General features: G+C 47.3%; 1 protein-coding gene across 9 annotated transcripts in view; it reads right to left on the reverse strand.

Moving 5' to 3' along the window:
- The window catches only part of LOC122252127 (uncharacterized), a 302,966-nt gene that overhangs the window by 6,367 nt on the left and 283,613 nt on the right, over positions 1–12,986 (reverse strand). For all 9 annotated transcript variants that reach the window (XM_086548238.1, XM_086548240.1, XM_086548239.1 and 6 more), the window contains one exon: positions 615–831. In XM_086548238.1, coding sequence (XP_086404364.1) covers positions 615–831 — 217 coding nt within the window. The remainder of the gene's footprint in view (positions 1–614; positions 832–12,986) is intronic.

The following is a 12,986-nucleotide window of genomic DNA, read 5'->3' on the forward strand; positions in this document are numbered from 1 at the left end:
CCCCCCTCCATTTCCCTCTTCCTCCCTCCCTCTCTCCTTCCTTTCCCTCTTCCTCCCTTCCCCCCTCCATTTCCCTCTTCCTCCCTCCTATCCTCCCTCCCTCCTATCCTCCTCACCCATGCTCAAAACCCAAACACACCGACCCCTAACCCTGACCTCGCTCCAGAGCCTTATCGGTGACCTCTGACCCCAGCTGACCCATAACAGTGAAACGCAACTTATCACAGCGGTTGTCTGGGCGCCTTTCTCGTGTCAGACGTAAGGTTTGGAGATCAGTATTGCCAGATTAGCTAAATAAATATATAAATTCACTTAAATTTTCTAAAGTAGAAAACAAGGCTGGTGTTCTAAAACGTAATGACATTCTTTATGTTCTTATAAAAATAAAATAAAAAGCAGATTTGCGACGATCACACCGTTTTCTTTAAGCCAAAACAACGTCGTCAAGGGTGGACTAACCTAATCCGAAGTGAAACCACGCATTCGTGATAGGGCATATGTGAAACAGTAACTAAATTCTATTTCACTTTCCCTGTGACTCTGACAATCTATTTAAATGGATTTAATCTAATTCAATTCAATTTCTTTAACTGAATCTATCTAAATCTACTCACTTCCGTAATGATGGATGCCGCCTCTAACCAGCGTGGGCGTGGAGGTGTAGCGGGGGTCGGGGCGCGAGGGGGGCGTGATGTTGGGGGTTCCGGACTGCGACGTGACCCCCCCACTCCCTGGGGACCCCCCCATGATGACCCCCTGGGGAGAGACGCCGCCCTGCTGGCCTGGAGACGCCACCGGCTTGAAGGCTATGGGTCGGATCACCACTTTGCCCTGGGGGGAGAAAACGAAGGGGGTGAATAAGGAAATACAGAATAAATAAAAAATAATAATTATCAAAGAAAAAAACACGACAACGAGGATGCAACAATACACAATAAACAACAATAATAACCACATAACGAAAAAAAAAAAAAACATTGTAGAAAAAATAACCCCGCTAGGAATACAACAATGGCGATACCAGTAACACATACGCAAGAAAGAAATTAAGAGCGTGGCGATAAATACATTCACAGGCATTCAGAGGAAGAAGAGGAATGGCAGTAAAAAAAAGAATGATAAATATAGTCAATTAATGATGGCAATAAAATCGCCGGGATGCTAATCAAGTCATTTTCAACAGAGAACACTATGGCTGTGAGAGAACAAAAGAAACGCGTGAATTCTGTCGCGGAGATGACGGGTGAAGAACGTGCTATAGAATATGGTGTGCTATTGTCAATGAAATGGCGATGGCATCTTTTTGGAGAATATTTCACTGCGTTATTCTCTCTCTCTCTCTTTCACATCCTCCCTTACTCCCCTACTCCCTCCTTTTCTTCCCCTTCTCTCCTTCTCCCTCCCTCCCTCCTCCTCCTCCTCCTCCTCCTCTCTCTCGCTCTCTCTTTCAAATCCTCCCTTACTCCCCTACTCCCTCCTTTTCTTTCCCTTCTCTCTCTCTCTCTCTCTCTCTCTCTCTCTCTCTCTCTCTCTCTCTCTCTCTCTCTCCCTCCCACCGTTCCTCCCCCAGCCTTTACAACCAGCGCCATCGACGCGGCACCGCCAAGGTCGCGGTTGATTTCGGGCCAAATCCTTCTTCTTTTTCCTCCACCCTCCTCATCATCATCATCATCATCTAGGGCCATTTATATCATACGGAGCGGCGCCCTTTTTTCCCCGTCTTCTTCCTCCTCCTCCTCCTCCGAAGAACCGAATTCGCCGGGGAATCGGGCCTTCTCATCGGCCGCGTCTTCGGTTCTACGGTTCGCTTGTCAAGGACACGCTGAATGATTTCTCGTTTTTTTTTTTTTTTTTTTTTTTTTTTTTTTTTTGGGGGGGGGGGTATTTTGTTGCGTGTTGTCTTTTTCTTTCTTTCTTTCTATCTTTTTCTCTCTTTCGCTCGCTCTCTCTCATTCTTTGTTTCTCTTCCCTCTCGTCTTTGCTCTGTACCTTTGTCTGTATTTGATTGTCTGTTACACACACACACACACACACACACACACACACACACACACACACACACACACACACACACACACAAATCCACGCGCGCGCGTGGATTTGTGTGTGTGCGTGCGTGTGTGTGTGTATCTGCATCTGCCTCTAACACCTTGTCCTCCTCCGCGCCCCCCACCCACCCCGTGCCCCCACCCCCTCTCCCTCCCCCGGGGAAACCCAGGACAACTTCTAAGACGTTTCGCCTCCTTCAATTGTCCCGCAGACCCGCTGACATGTAAACACACTTTGGCCAATCATTTCCTCGGAATCGCAGGTATGCGGTCACTTCAAACCGATAGACGAACAATGGGAAAATGATATGAAAAAAAAAAACGTAAAAAAAATACACATATAAAAAGGGTAAGGACGCATCTACACCGTTTTGCTTTCTTGACGGCGACTCTAATTGTTGAAATGATCGAGTACTAAATGCCTATTATCATGCCACCTCCCCTTTCAGAGCCCCCCCCCGTCCCCCCCGTCCCTCCCTCGCCCCCTGCCTTTAAATCGTAAACGACATTTAATCATAAAATGTCATTATACATGCGGCATTTCCAAAGGATTTCTGGAGGCCTGGCAAGGTCGCGACAGAAATCTTAATGTCAACACACGCGAGAGAGACACTGCGCTTCGTGTTTGATCTGTGAACAATATCAATAATGATGCTATTACTAATAATAGTAAAAATAATAATAATAATAATTATAATAATTATTGTAGTAATAATAAGTCATGATAACAATAACGACAATGATAACCAAACAACAACAGTAACCATAATAAACCAATTAATAACCGATAAGATGCGACATTCATGCGATTCCTAACAAATAAAAAAAGACTTTTTGTTGAGTAACAAAAAAAAAAGGATCAACCAAGAAATGAAGAAAAGAATAACCAAAGTAAAAAAAAAAAACTTAAGATCAAATAACCAGGCATTATTGTGAACAAAAGAGGTTGCTTCCGACGTCAGTGTGTGTTCTCCCATCCGTGGTTAAGATTTGAATAAGGGAGAGAGAGAGGGAGAGGGAGAGGGAGAGGGAGAGAGAGAGGGAGAGGGAGAGGAGGTGGGTGGAGATGGAGAGGAGGAGGGGAGGAAGGGAGGGGAGGGGGAGGGAGGGGAAGGAGGAGATGAGGGAGGGGAGGAGGAGGGGGAGGGGGAGGGGGAGGAGAAGAGGGAGAGGAGAAGATTGAGGGGGAGGGGGAGGGGGAGGGGGAGGGGAGGGAGATGGAGAGGAGAAGAGGGAGGGAGAGGGGAAGGGAGAGAGAGAGGGAGAGGAAGAGGGAAAGGGGGAGTGGTGCAAGATGAGAAAGAGGAAGCGGAAGAGGATCAGAAAGAAAGAAAGAGAGAGAGAGAAATGCAGAACGAGAACAGAACGACACAAACAGACCCAAAAAAGAAAGACTGCGAATGAGAGAGAGAGAGAGACAGAAAGAACAAAAGCCAAAGAGAAAAACAAGATTGAAGAGGACAGACAGAGAAAAAAAAAATCCGACGAGGAATCGGAACGTGAGGAAAACGACGCGTGTGAAACAGAGTGAGAAGTGACACGTGATTACTGGAACGAGAATCGAATGATAGACGAGAACATCAATCAAAATCCCTCTCCCTACACCCCCACCCCTCCCCCCTCCCCCCTCCCCACCCCTTATGTCCTCCCCCTTCACCCCCCACCTCAAGACCTCCCGGCCCTCGCATCCTTCTCGCCTCTGCACAGGGACAGGAAATGCGGTGGCGACAACAGATTTTTTTTTTTTTTTTTTTTTTGCAAAGGATTTAGGACCGACGATAAGAGAGAGAGAGAGAGAGAGAGAGAGAGAGAGAGAGAGAGAGAGAGAGAGAGAGAGAGAGAGAGAGAGAGAGAGAGAGGGAGAGGAAAGAGAGAGAGAGAAAGAGGAAAGAGAGAGAGAAGGGGGAGGATGGACTTAACTGGAAGAGCCTTTTTTTTTGTTTTTTTGTTTTTTTTGGTGTGTGTGTGTGTGTGTGTGTGTGTGTGTGTGTGTGTGTGTGTGTGTGTGTGTGTGTGTGTGTGTGTGTGTGTGTGTGCGTGCGTGTGTGTGTGTGAACTGTGGAGGTTGGTGGGGTGGCCGAAATAGCCCTGCAGGTGTTGATGTATTTTGTGAGTTTAATTTTTTTCGAATTTCTATGTTTGTATTGTTAATATGGTGGACTGTAAGAATGAGATAGAGATAGATAGATAGATAGATAGATAGATAGATAGATAGATATATAGAGAGAATAGGGACGAGATCTAAAACAGCTCACATGCGTTTCCGAGTGCCTAGGTCCGCGCGGGCGGCCGGGCGGGCGTAAGGAGCGAGCGGAGATGCCTCGGAGTCACAGCCGAGACGACCCCTCCATCCCCCTCCCCCTCCCCCTTCTCCTCTTCCTCCTGTTCCTGCTCCTGCTCCTGCTCCTCCTGCCTCCCTCATTCTCCTCTTCCTCCGCACCCTCATCCCCTCCTCCTCCTCCTTCTCCTCCTCCTCCTCCAGCTCCCCTCCTCCTCCTCCTCTTCTCCTTCTTCTCATCTTCTCCTTCTCCTCTTCCCCTCCTTCTCCTTCTCCTTCTTCCTCCTCCTCCTCCTCCTGCTGCTGCTCCACCACTTCCTCCTCTTACCGGCGTCTCTTCCGCGTGCAACTTCCGGCGGCGCCACCCGAGCCGAAAATGATGCCTTGGAGATGAGACGTAATGGCGGAGACGAGGATCGCCACCGCGGACATGCACACGCGCACACGAGGAGGAGGAGGAGGAGGAGGAGGAGGAGGAGGAGGGGGAGGGGGAGGAGGTGGAGGGGGAGGAGGTGGAGGGGGAGGAGGAGGTGGAGGAGGAGGTGGAGGAGGAGGTGGTGGTGGAGGAGGAGGTGGTGGAGGAGGGGAGGTGGAGGAGGAGACTTCAGAGAAGGGGGCTTCAGGTTAGGGGGGATGGGGTGGCAGGGAAGAGGAAGAGAGAAGGAGGGAAGAGAGGAAAGAAGATGGGGAATAGAATGATGAGGAAAGGGGAAGGAGGAGGAGAGAGAAAGAGAGAGGATGAGAAACAGCTTGAAGCCATGGGGAATAAACGCAGTCATGATAAACACAATTCAAGCCCTTCATCTCGCTAACAAAAAAAAAAAGTATAAAATAATAATACAAAAAAGGTGAAAATACACACACAGAAAATAAAGAAAAGAACAATCATCCAAAAAATCACAGACCGTCGATGCGAAAAGACAAATAAAAAAAAAAGAAAAAAAAGTAATAGGGCTGTTCCCCTCCGCCCCCCTCCCCCCTCCCCCTCTTCCTGTGCGAGCGCCATGCAGTCACTTTCCCTTTCCGCCGCCGGAGTCGAGTCAAGGCGCGCGGACACGACCTCCTGCGGGGGAAGTAAATCTCAAAGGACGTTCCCGTTACGACACGCCCCCCCCCCTTCGACCCGAATCTTTCATTAACGAAATCCTAATAAAGGCTGTCTCTAGTGGTAAAGAGAGCGAAAGGGACTATCAAAATGAAGATTATCATCATGAAAGTAAATTGAAATAATAATAAAGAGGGGTTTTGTTTCCTTGTTGAAGTTTCCAATCATCTGTGAGGGGGAGGGGGGGGGAGTCCTTGCTTGCTCAGCAGATACCCCCCCCCCCCAGCCCTCCATCGGTGAATAAGCGACCAAAACAAACAGGGCGGCCTTTGTTACAGGCTACAGCCGTTCCCTTTCAGTACATGATCATCATAAGACCAAGACAGACCCGAGCGGCGCGCACAAAACCCGTATCTCATATCCGAACAAGCGCGTCCTACAAACAACAATAAGGGGCGCCATTGTGTGCGCGTGTTCGGACAAGCGACTTCTCCCCCATTCACCGGCCCCGCATGACCGATCTACAGATACATGGACATACCGGACGTGCTTCATTAAGATCATGGAGTCACCGGGAACAATAGGGCGACTCGGGCCGCTCGCCTTTCCCTCCTTTCCATCCGCGGCCTCCCGGGGCCTTATCTCGCGGACCTCCAGCCTCGCGCGCATTTGCATAATGGTCCTTCGTTCCTTCCTTCTCTCTGTCTCTGTCTCTCTCCTTCTTTCTGGTATGTTGCTATCTGCCAACGCGAATGTGCGTATAAATGTGTGAGCAACTGTGTCTGTGATTGTGAGTGTGAACGTTAGTGAGTGTATGTGCTTGTGAATGCATGCGTACAGCCATACATGTGCGTGTGAATGTGCACACGTGAGTCGTCGCGCCCCGTGTATGATAAGCGCGACTTTTCCCCTTGTGTCAGCGAGCGCCATCGAATCACTGCAGCGAGGAGAGAATGATAAGGGCGTGGGCGGCACCGGGCGGGCGTGGGCGGCCTCGGAGAGAGAGTTTGCCATGACTGTCATGATTACACGTCACTCGATCCGCCGTAACGGATTCCGTGCCTCTATAAGGTATAATCTTACGCGGCGAGTTATCTCTCTCCTCATGATGGCACCTGCAGACCCGACCAGGAACGGATGCGCTTTCCTTTGCACCCTTGTTTACTCGTTCTTTCTTTCTTTCTTTCTTTCTTTCTCTCTTCCATCCGTATCTCGTTTCCTACCCCTTTCCCTCTTCCCTCTTTTCATCTTCCTCCTCCTCCTTCCGTCCCTCTTTCTCACTCCCTTCCTCTTCCTCTTCCTCTTCCTCCTCCTCCTCCTCCTCCTCCTCCTCCTCCTTCCGTCCCTCTCTCTCACTCCCTTCCTCCCTCTCTCCCCCACCTTCCCAACAAGAGCCAAACCCACCCAGACACACACTCAACCCACAGCCTCATTATCTACCTGTAGGAGGTGGCAAGATACGGGGAGGGGGGAGGGGGGGGAGGGAGGAGGGAGGAAGGAGGAGGGAGGAGGGAGAGGAAGAAGGGGACTTGGGGGCTTAGTCCAGGTGTCACGTCGATGTAGGCCGCCTTCCCCCTCCCCTCCCCCCACCCCCCGGTCCTAAGCATCTCATGCCCCAGAGGAGATTCCCATCACAAGCGAGATCCGGGAAGATTATTTCGGCAGAGGAGACGTAGCCTGACTCACTGATGCCGTGTGTGTCTGTCAGTGTGTGTGTACGTGTGTGTGTGTGTGTGTGTGTGTGTGTGTGTGTGTGTGTGTGTGTGTGTGTGTGTGTGTGTGTGTGTGTGTGTGTGTGTGTGTGCTTCTTAAATTCAACATATCAAAACTCTAATGATGACCATTTTCTTCGCATGGTTATTTGCATATACTTCACCCAAGGGAAGGGAGGGTAGGGGGAAGGGGGAAAGGGAAAGGGGGAAAGGGGGAAGGGGGAGGGGGGAAGGTGGGTGTGGGTGTGAAGAGTGTCTGGTAAAGGGGTGGGGGAGGGGGGAGGAGGATTCCTGTGGGGTGCTTAGTGCGAGAAGGAAGCTGAAGATGTTCCTATCTAATCGCCTGGGTATCCCACCCCCACCTCTCCTCACTAACCGTACCTCTTCTCAATATACCCATAATATGCCCATAAGCGTCCATGGGGCATCTTCCTTTCCCTCTATCTCCCCCCCCCATCCTCCTCCTCCTTCTCTTCCTCCACCTCCTCCTCTACCTCTACCTCCACCTCCTCATCTTCCTCCTCCTCCTCCTCTTCTTCCGCCCCCTCCTCTTCCTCTGCCTCCTCTATCTGCATCTCTACCTCCTCCTCCACCTCTCCCTCTCCCTCTCCCTCTCTCCCTCCCCCTTTCTCCACCACCCTCATCTTCCAAAACCCCCCTTCCCCTCCTCCTCCTCCCCTTCGCCCCAGCCAGGGTATGTTCCCACGCCCATTTGTGCTACTCATTATCCATTCCATGCCAAGCCTCGTCATCTGGGCGGACGTCCCCCGGTCATAACAATCGCACTGAGGACGCGCTATCCTACCCATCCTATCTAGGCTATCCTATCCATGTGGAGAAGTATGTGGCTCGATCGACTGCGGGCCCCTGATGGCATGTTGGGATACGGCGGGCCGGGACGCCGGGTGAGGCGCATGTTATTTTCCGGATAAGTTATGAATTCAACCAACATAAACATAGCTCAAGCATGATCAACATAAATCAACATAAGTCAACGAATCACATCAAGACAAACACGTAAATAAATAAGACAAAAACACCCAGATATAAAAATCAGTGGATCCACCCACACCGTCTCCACCACGGAGGTTTTCAATGCTGTTGAAATAGGATTGCAATTGCAATTCTCGGTGACAACATTCAACCAGGATATAGTGCTGTCGGCGTAGATACTCCGCTTATACGGACATAGCGGAATAAATGGAATTCATTGTTTGTAAACGGGTTTTATTATGTTTGCAACACAATTTTTTCGCAAGTGAAAGCGTTGTTGGTTGCACGAGTAGTGCTATCACTGGTTATTAATGACTATCATTAATATGGTGATAATTATTATCATAATTTTGTAACTGCTACTACTACGGTTGTTATCAACATTGCCTTTTTTAGTATTATCATAATTCTTACAATTTTCTATTTACCACTGCTACTACTATCACTATCATTAACGTTAATACTATCATTGCCAATCTACATTTATTGCTCTATTCATCTTAATTACCATTACAGATACCATAACAATCAAAGTAACAATAACAATTAACATCATCATAACTACGACCATCATCACAACTATTGTTATCATCATCATAAAAGTTAAATTTTTCCCCAACCGCCATTCCCACACAATGCCTTCTTTCTTTGGGACAATAAGTCCTTACACCCTCCGCACTACCTCCCCCCTCCTCCTCTATTACGCCCATCCTTAACCCCCCCACCCCCTCTATGCCTCTACCTAGCCCCTACCCCCGCCCACATGTGACGTCAAGTGTGCTAACTACGCCTTGATTGCCCTAATGAGAGTAATTAACCCAGGTACACCGAGCCTAAGAGCCGGGGGTTCATTTCCATGGTAATTTTGTAGAACTTTCGCCCTATTTGACCCCCCGGTTAGGAACAGCGGGGTGGGGGCGGGGGACGGGGAGGGGAGGGGGAGGGAGGGCTAAATTCGTTGTAAATATAAATATATATATAGATACATTTATATACATAATCGCACCCTTTGGTTAGAGTATCCGGCTAAATAACCGTAATGAAAGCAGCGAGAGAGAGAGAGAGAGAGAGAGAGAGAGAGAGAGAGAGAGAGAGAGAGAGAGAGAGAGAGAGAGAGAGAGAGAGAGAGAGAGAGAGAGAGAGAGAGACAGCGAGAGATAGATAGATAGATAGAGAGAGAGAGATAGAGAGAGAGAGAGAGAGAGATAGATAGATCTAGATAGAGAGAGAAGTGGAAGGAAATGCCACACTTCAAACTAATGAGTCTATAATGTTATGCCATTTCTCGAAACTGACCACACACTGAAGAAGGAAAGCATACACGCAAGCACCCAAGCACGCATGGGCGAGACATATGCTAATTCCTATATATTCGTAGAGACATCCCATGGGTCCCGTTTTCTTTAAGAGTCCTTCCTCGCTGCTGCCAAGCCTCGTTCTAACGGTTCCATGGCAGGCTGGAGGTTGTATCTGAAGAAATTTATCGCCTTGATAAAAAAAAGAGAGATGAAGAGGAAGAAAATGAAAAAAAAGAAGACGACGAATACGAATAACAAGGAGATTGTTTCTGAAGAAATTTATCGCCTTGATAAAAAAAGGGAGATGAAGAGGAAGAAAATGAAAAAAAAAGAAGACGAAAACGAACAAGAACATGGACATGAAGGAGAACAAGAAAAACAAGACGAAGAAGTCAAGAGAGGAATACATCACCGACCTTTCTTGTATCCTATTCTTCCCTTCTCTCTCTCTCTCTCTCACCTTGATTTTCTCCCTTGCATTCAAAAGATATGGAAATGGGAACTGCAGTTTCTCCCTCTCCCTCTCTCTCTCTCTCTCTCTCTCTCTCTCTCTCTCTCTCTCTCTCTCTCTCTCTCTCTCTCTCTCTCTCCTCTCTCTCTCTCTCCTCTCTCTCTCTCTCCTCTTTCTCTCTCTCTCCTCTCTCTCTCTCTCTCCTCTCTCTCTCTCTCTCTCTCTCTCTCTCCCTCTCCCTCTCCCTCTCCCTCTCTCCCTCTCTCCCTCTCTCCCTCTCCCTCTCCCTCTCTTCCTTCCTGCCTTCCTATCTCCCTCCCTCTCATGCAAAAGACATGATGAATATGCGACCGGTAGCCAACACGCCCCCCCCCTCTACTCCCCTTCCCACGGGCGCTTTCTCTAATGATACGCTAATTGCATGAAATGACCAGGCGATCAACTTTATTGCAGAGTCGTGACTGTATGAAGCGCCATAACGGACCCCGTCTTGTAGCCATCATAACGCATGACCACATTAACATGGCTCTTTTTCTCTCACTGTCGCTCTTCTCTCTCTCTCTCTCTCTCTCTCTCTCTCTCTCTCTCTCTCTCTCTCTCTCTCAACTGACATTGCAACACAAAGCATTTAAATGGTTGATCTAAATATGACGAAATGTGCCTGTACAGGTATGTGTGTGACATCCACAGGCATTTCCTCTACACATGTCAGCTAAATTGTATTATACGTTACTTACATACATACATACATACATACATACAGACCAACAGACAGACATACACGCATACATACATAGACACACACACACACACACACACACACACACACACACACAGGTATAGGCATTTACGTGCGCGCGGGCGAGGTCGTGTGCGACAACCGATCGACTGTCAACATCAGTGTCTGGGCGGAGTTGAAGAAAAAGAAAAAAAGAAAAAAAGAAAAAAGAAAAAGAAAAAAGAAAAAAATATGAACCGAAAGATCCACGAGTGCATATAAGGTTCACGACAGCTTGCAACAGTGATTCACCCTCGCCCTTATGGCCCCGCGTTCACATAAGGTTGTGATCTAGGAGCGTGTCCGATCTTGCGAAGCTTAATATTGATATTGTGCAACTTGCTCTCCTCTCCCCCTCTTGCCACAACTCCCCCCCAACCCCTCCCTCCTTATTAGTTAGTCATCCTGCAACAAGTTCTGTGTCAGGAAGAAGACTTGTTACACACTATATATATATATATATATATATATATATATATATATATATATATATATATATATATATATATATATACATATATATATATACATACATACATACATATATATATATATATATATATATATATATATATATATATATATATATGTGTGTGTGTGTGTGTGTGTGTGTGTGTGTGTGTGTGTGTGTGTGTGTGTGTGTGTGCACAAACACAAGCATGCGTAAATATATGTCTAAACAAATATATATGTATATGTTGGTATATACATATATCAACAGATTGTTTATGTGTTGTTGATAACCCTTTGCCTTGCAACAATGAAAACCCAAGTGTTATACATCACCCCCCGCCTGCATGTCCCCTCTCACATAGCCTACGCACACATTTTATCTTCACGCCCGCATGTCGCACGGGCGCCCACAGCTAACACACACACACACGCCCATAAGGCACGCCCGCATACACCCACACTCGAGTCTCACATGCCAGGGACACACGACACCCTCACAATCACGGCTCTGGGGCTTTTGTTACATATATATACATATAGTACGGATATACATACACAAATATACATACATATATTCATGTGCGTACATGCAAATACATTTACATAACCACGCATGCATAAAACAAACAAACAATACATACATAAATACATACATACATACACAAACTGATATCTACAAATATTTTGTCTCATTTCCTGTTTTCGAAATAAAAACTACCTTTCTTAATACCGAAAGAGTAAAGAGAGAGAGGAAGAGAGAAAGATAGATAGATAGATAGATAGATAGATAGATAGATAGATAGAGAGAGTGAGAGAGAGAGAGAGAGAGAGAGAGAGAGAGAGAGAGAGAGAGAGAGAGAGAGAGAGAGAGAGAGAGAGAGAGAGAGAGAGAGAGAGAGAGAGAGAGAGAGAGATAGAAGAAAGAGAGAGAGAGAGAGAGAGAGAGAGAGAGAGAGAGAGAGAGAGAGAGAGAGAGAGAGAGAGAGAGAGAGAGAGAGAGAGAGAGAGAGAGAGAGAGAGAGAGAGAGAGAGAGAGAGAGAGAGAGAGAGAGAGAGAGAGAGAGAGAGAGAGAGAGAGAGAGAGAGAGAGAGAGAGAGAGACAGACAGAGAGAGAGATGAAAGAGAGAAAAGAAGAAAGAGAGACAGAGAAAAAATGAAAACACTCTAATCGAATGAACTAATGAATCGCGCGCCAATCACTCATTTCTTTGGACCCAAGTGTGGCTTTCCTTTTGGATGAGTGACCTTTCCCTCCGGCCTCTCCCTCCCCATCGTACCGCAAGTGGGTGCTTTGCTGTACCACATGCGTACCACCCTATGGCGAGCCTCTGCATCTCGATACACGGCGCAGGCTTGCATATGTAAACGATTCCTTAATATAATGAGCACGCATGGACATAGAGGTATGCACGAAACACACATGCAGATAGAGAGAAATGTAGGGGAAGGGGGGAGAGGGGGAGGGAGGGGAGGGAGAGAGAGAGGGAGGAAAAGAAGGGGAACAAGGAGGGAAGGGGGGCAGAGAGAGGGAGAAAATAAAAAAATGAGGGAGGGAGAAGGAGGAAGGGATAGTAAGAAAGAGAAGGGACAGAGGGACAGAGGGAGAGGGAGATAAAGGAAGGAAGGAAGGAAGGAAGGAAGGAAGGAAGAAAGGAAGGAAGGGAGAGAGGGAGAGAGAGGGGGAGATAGATAGATAGATAGATAGATAGATAGATAGAGAAATAATAACGCATGTGCAACTTATTTTACTCCAGCGTACACGAATACAAAGCAAAACACTCGTAAGGATTCTCAGAACTTCCTGTTTTTTCACCAGATGCGTTTCTCCGTTCTTCTATCTTATCTTTCACAATAATAAAGATTGCAAGAGTAGGAGTTGTAGTAATAGTACGAGTGATATTAATATCATTATCAATATTAATAATTGCA

The sequence above is a fragment of the Penaeus japonicus genome, unplaced genomic scaffold (assembly GCF_977035675.1).
Source record: "Penaeus japonicus unplaced genomic scaffold, GWHDUDI00000001_assembly GWHDUDI00000020, whole genome shotgun sequence".
NCBI lineage: Eukaryota > Metazoa > Arthropoda > Malacostraca > Decapoda > Penaeidae > Penaeus > Penaeus japonicus.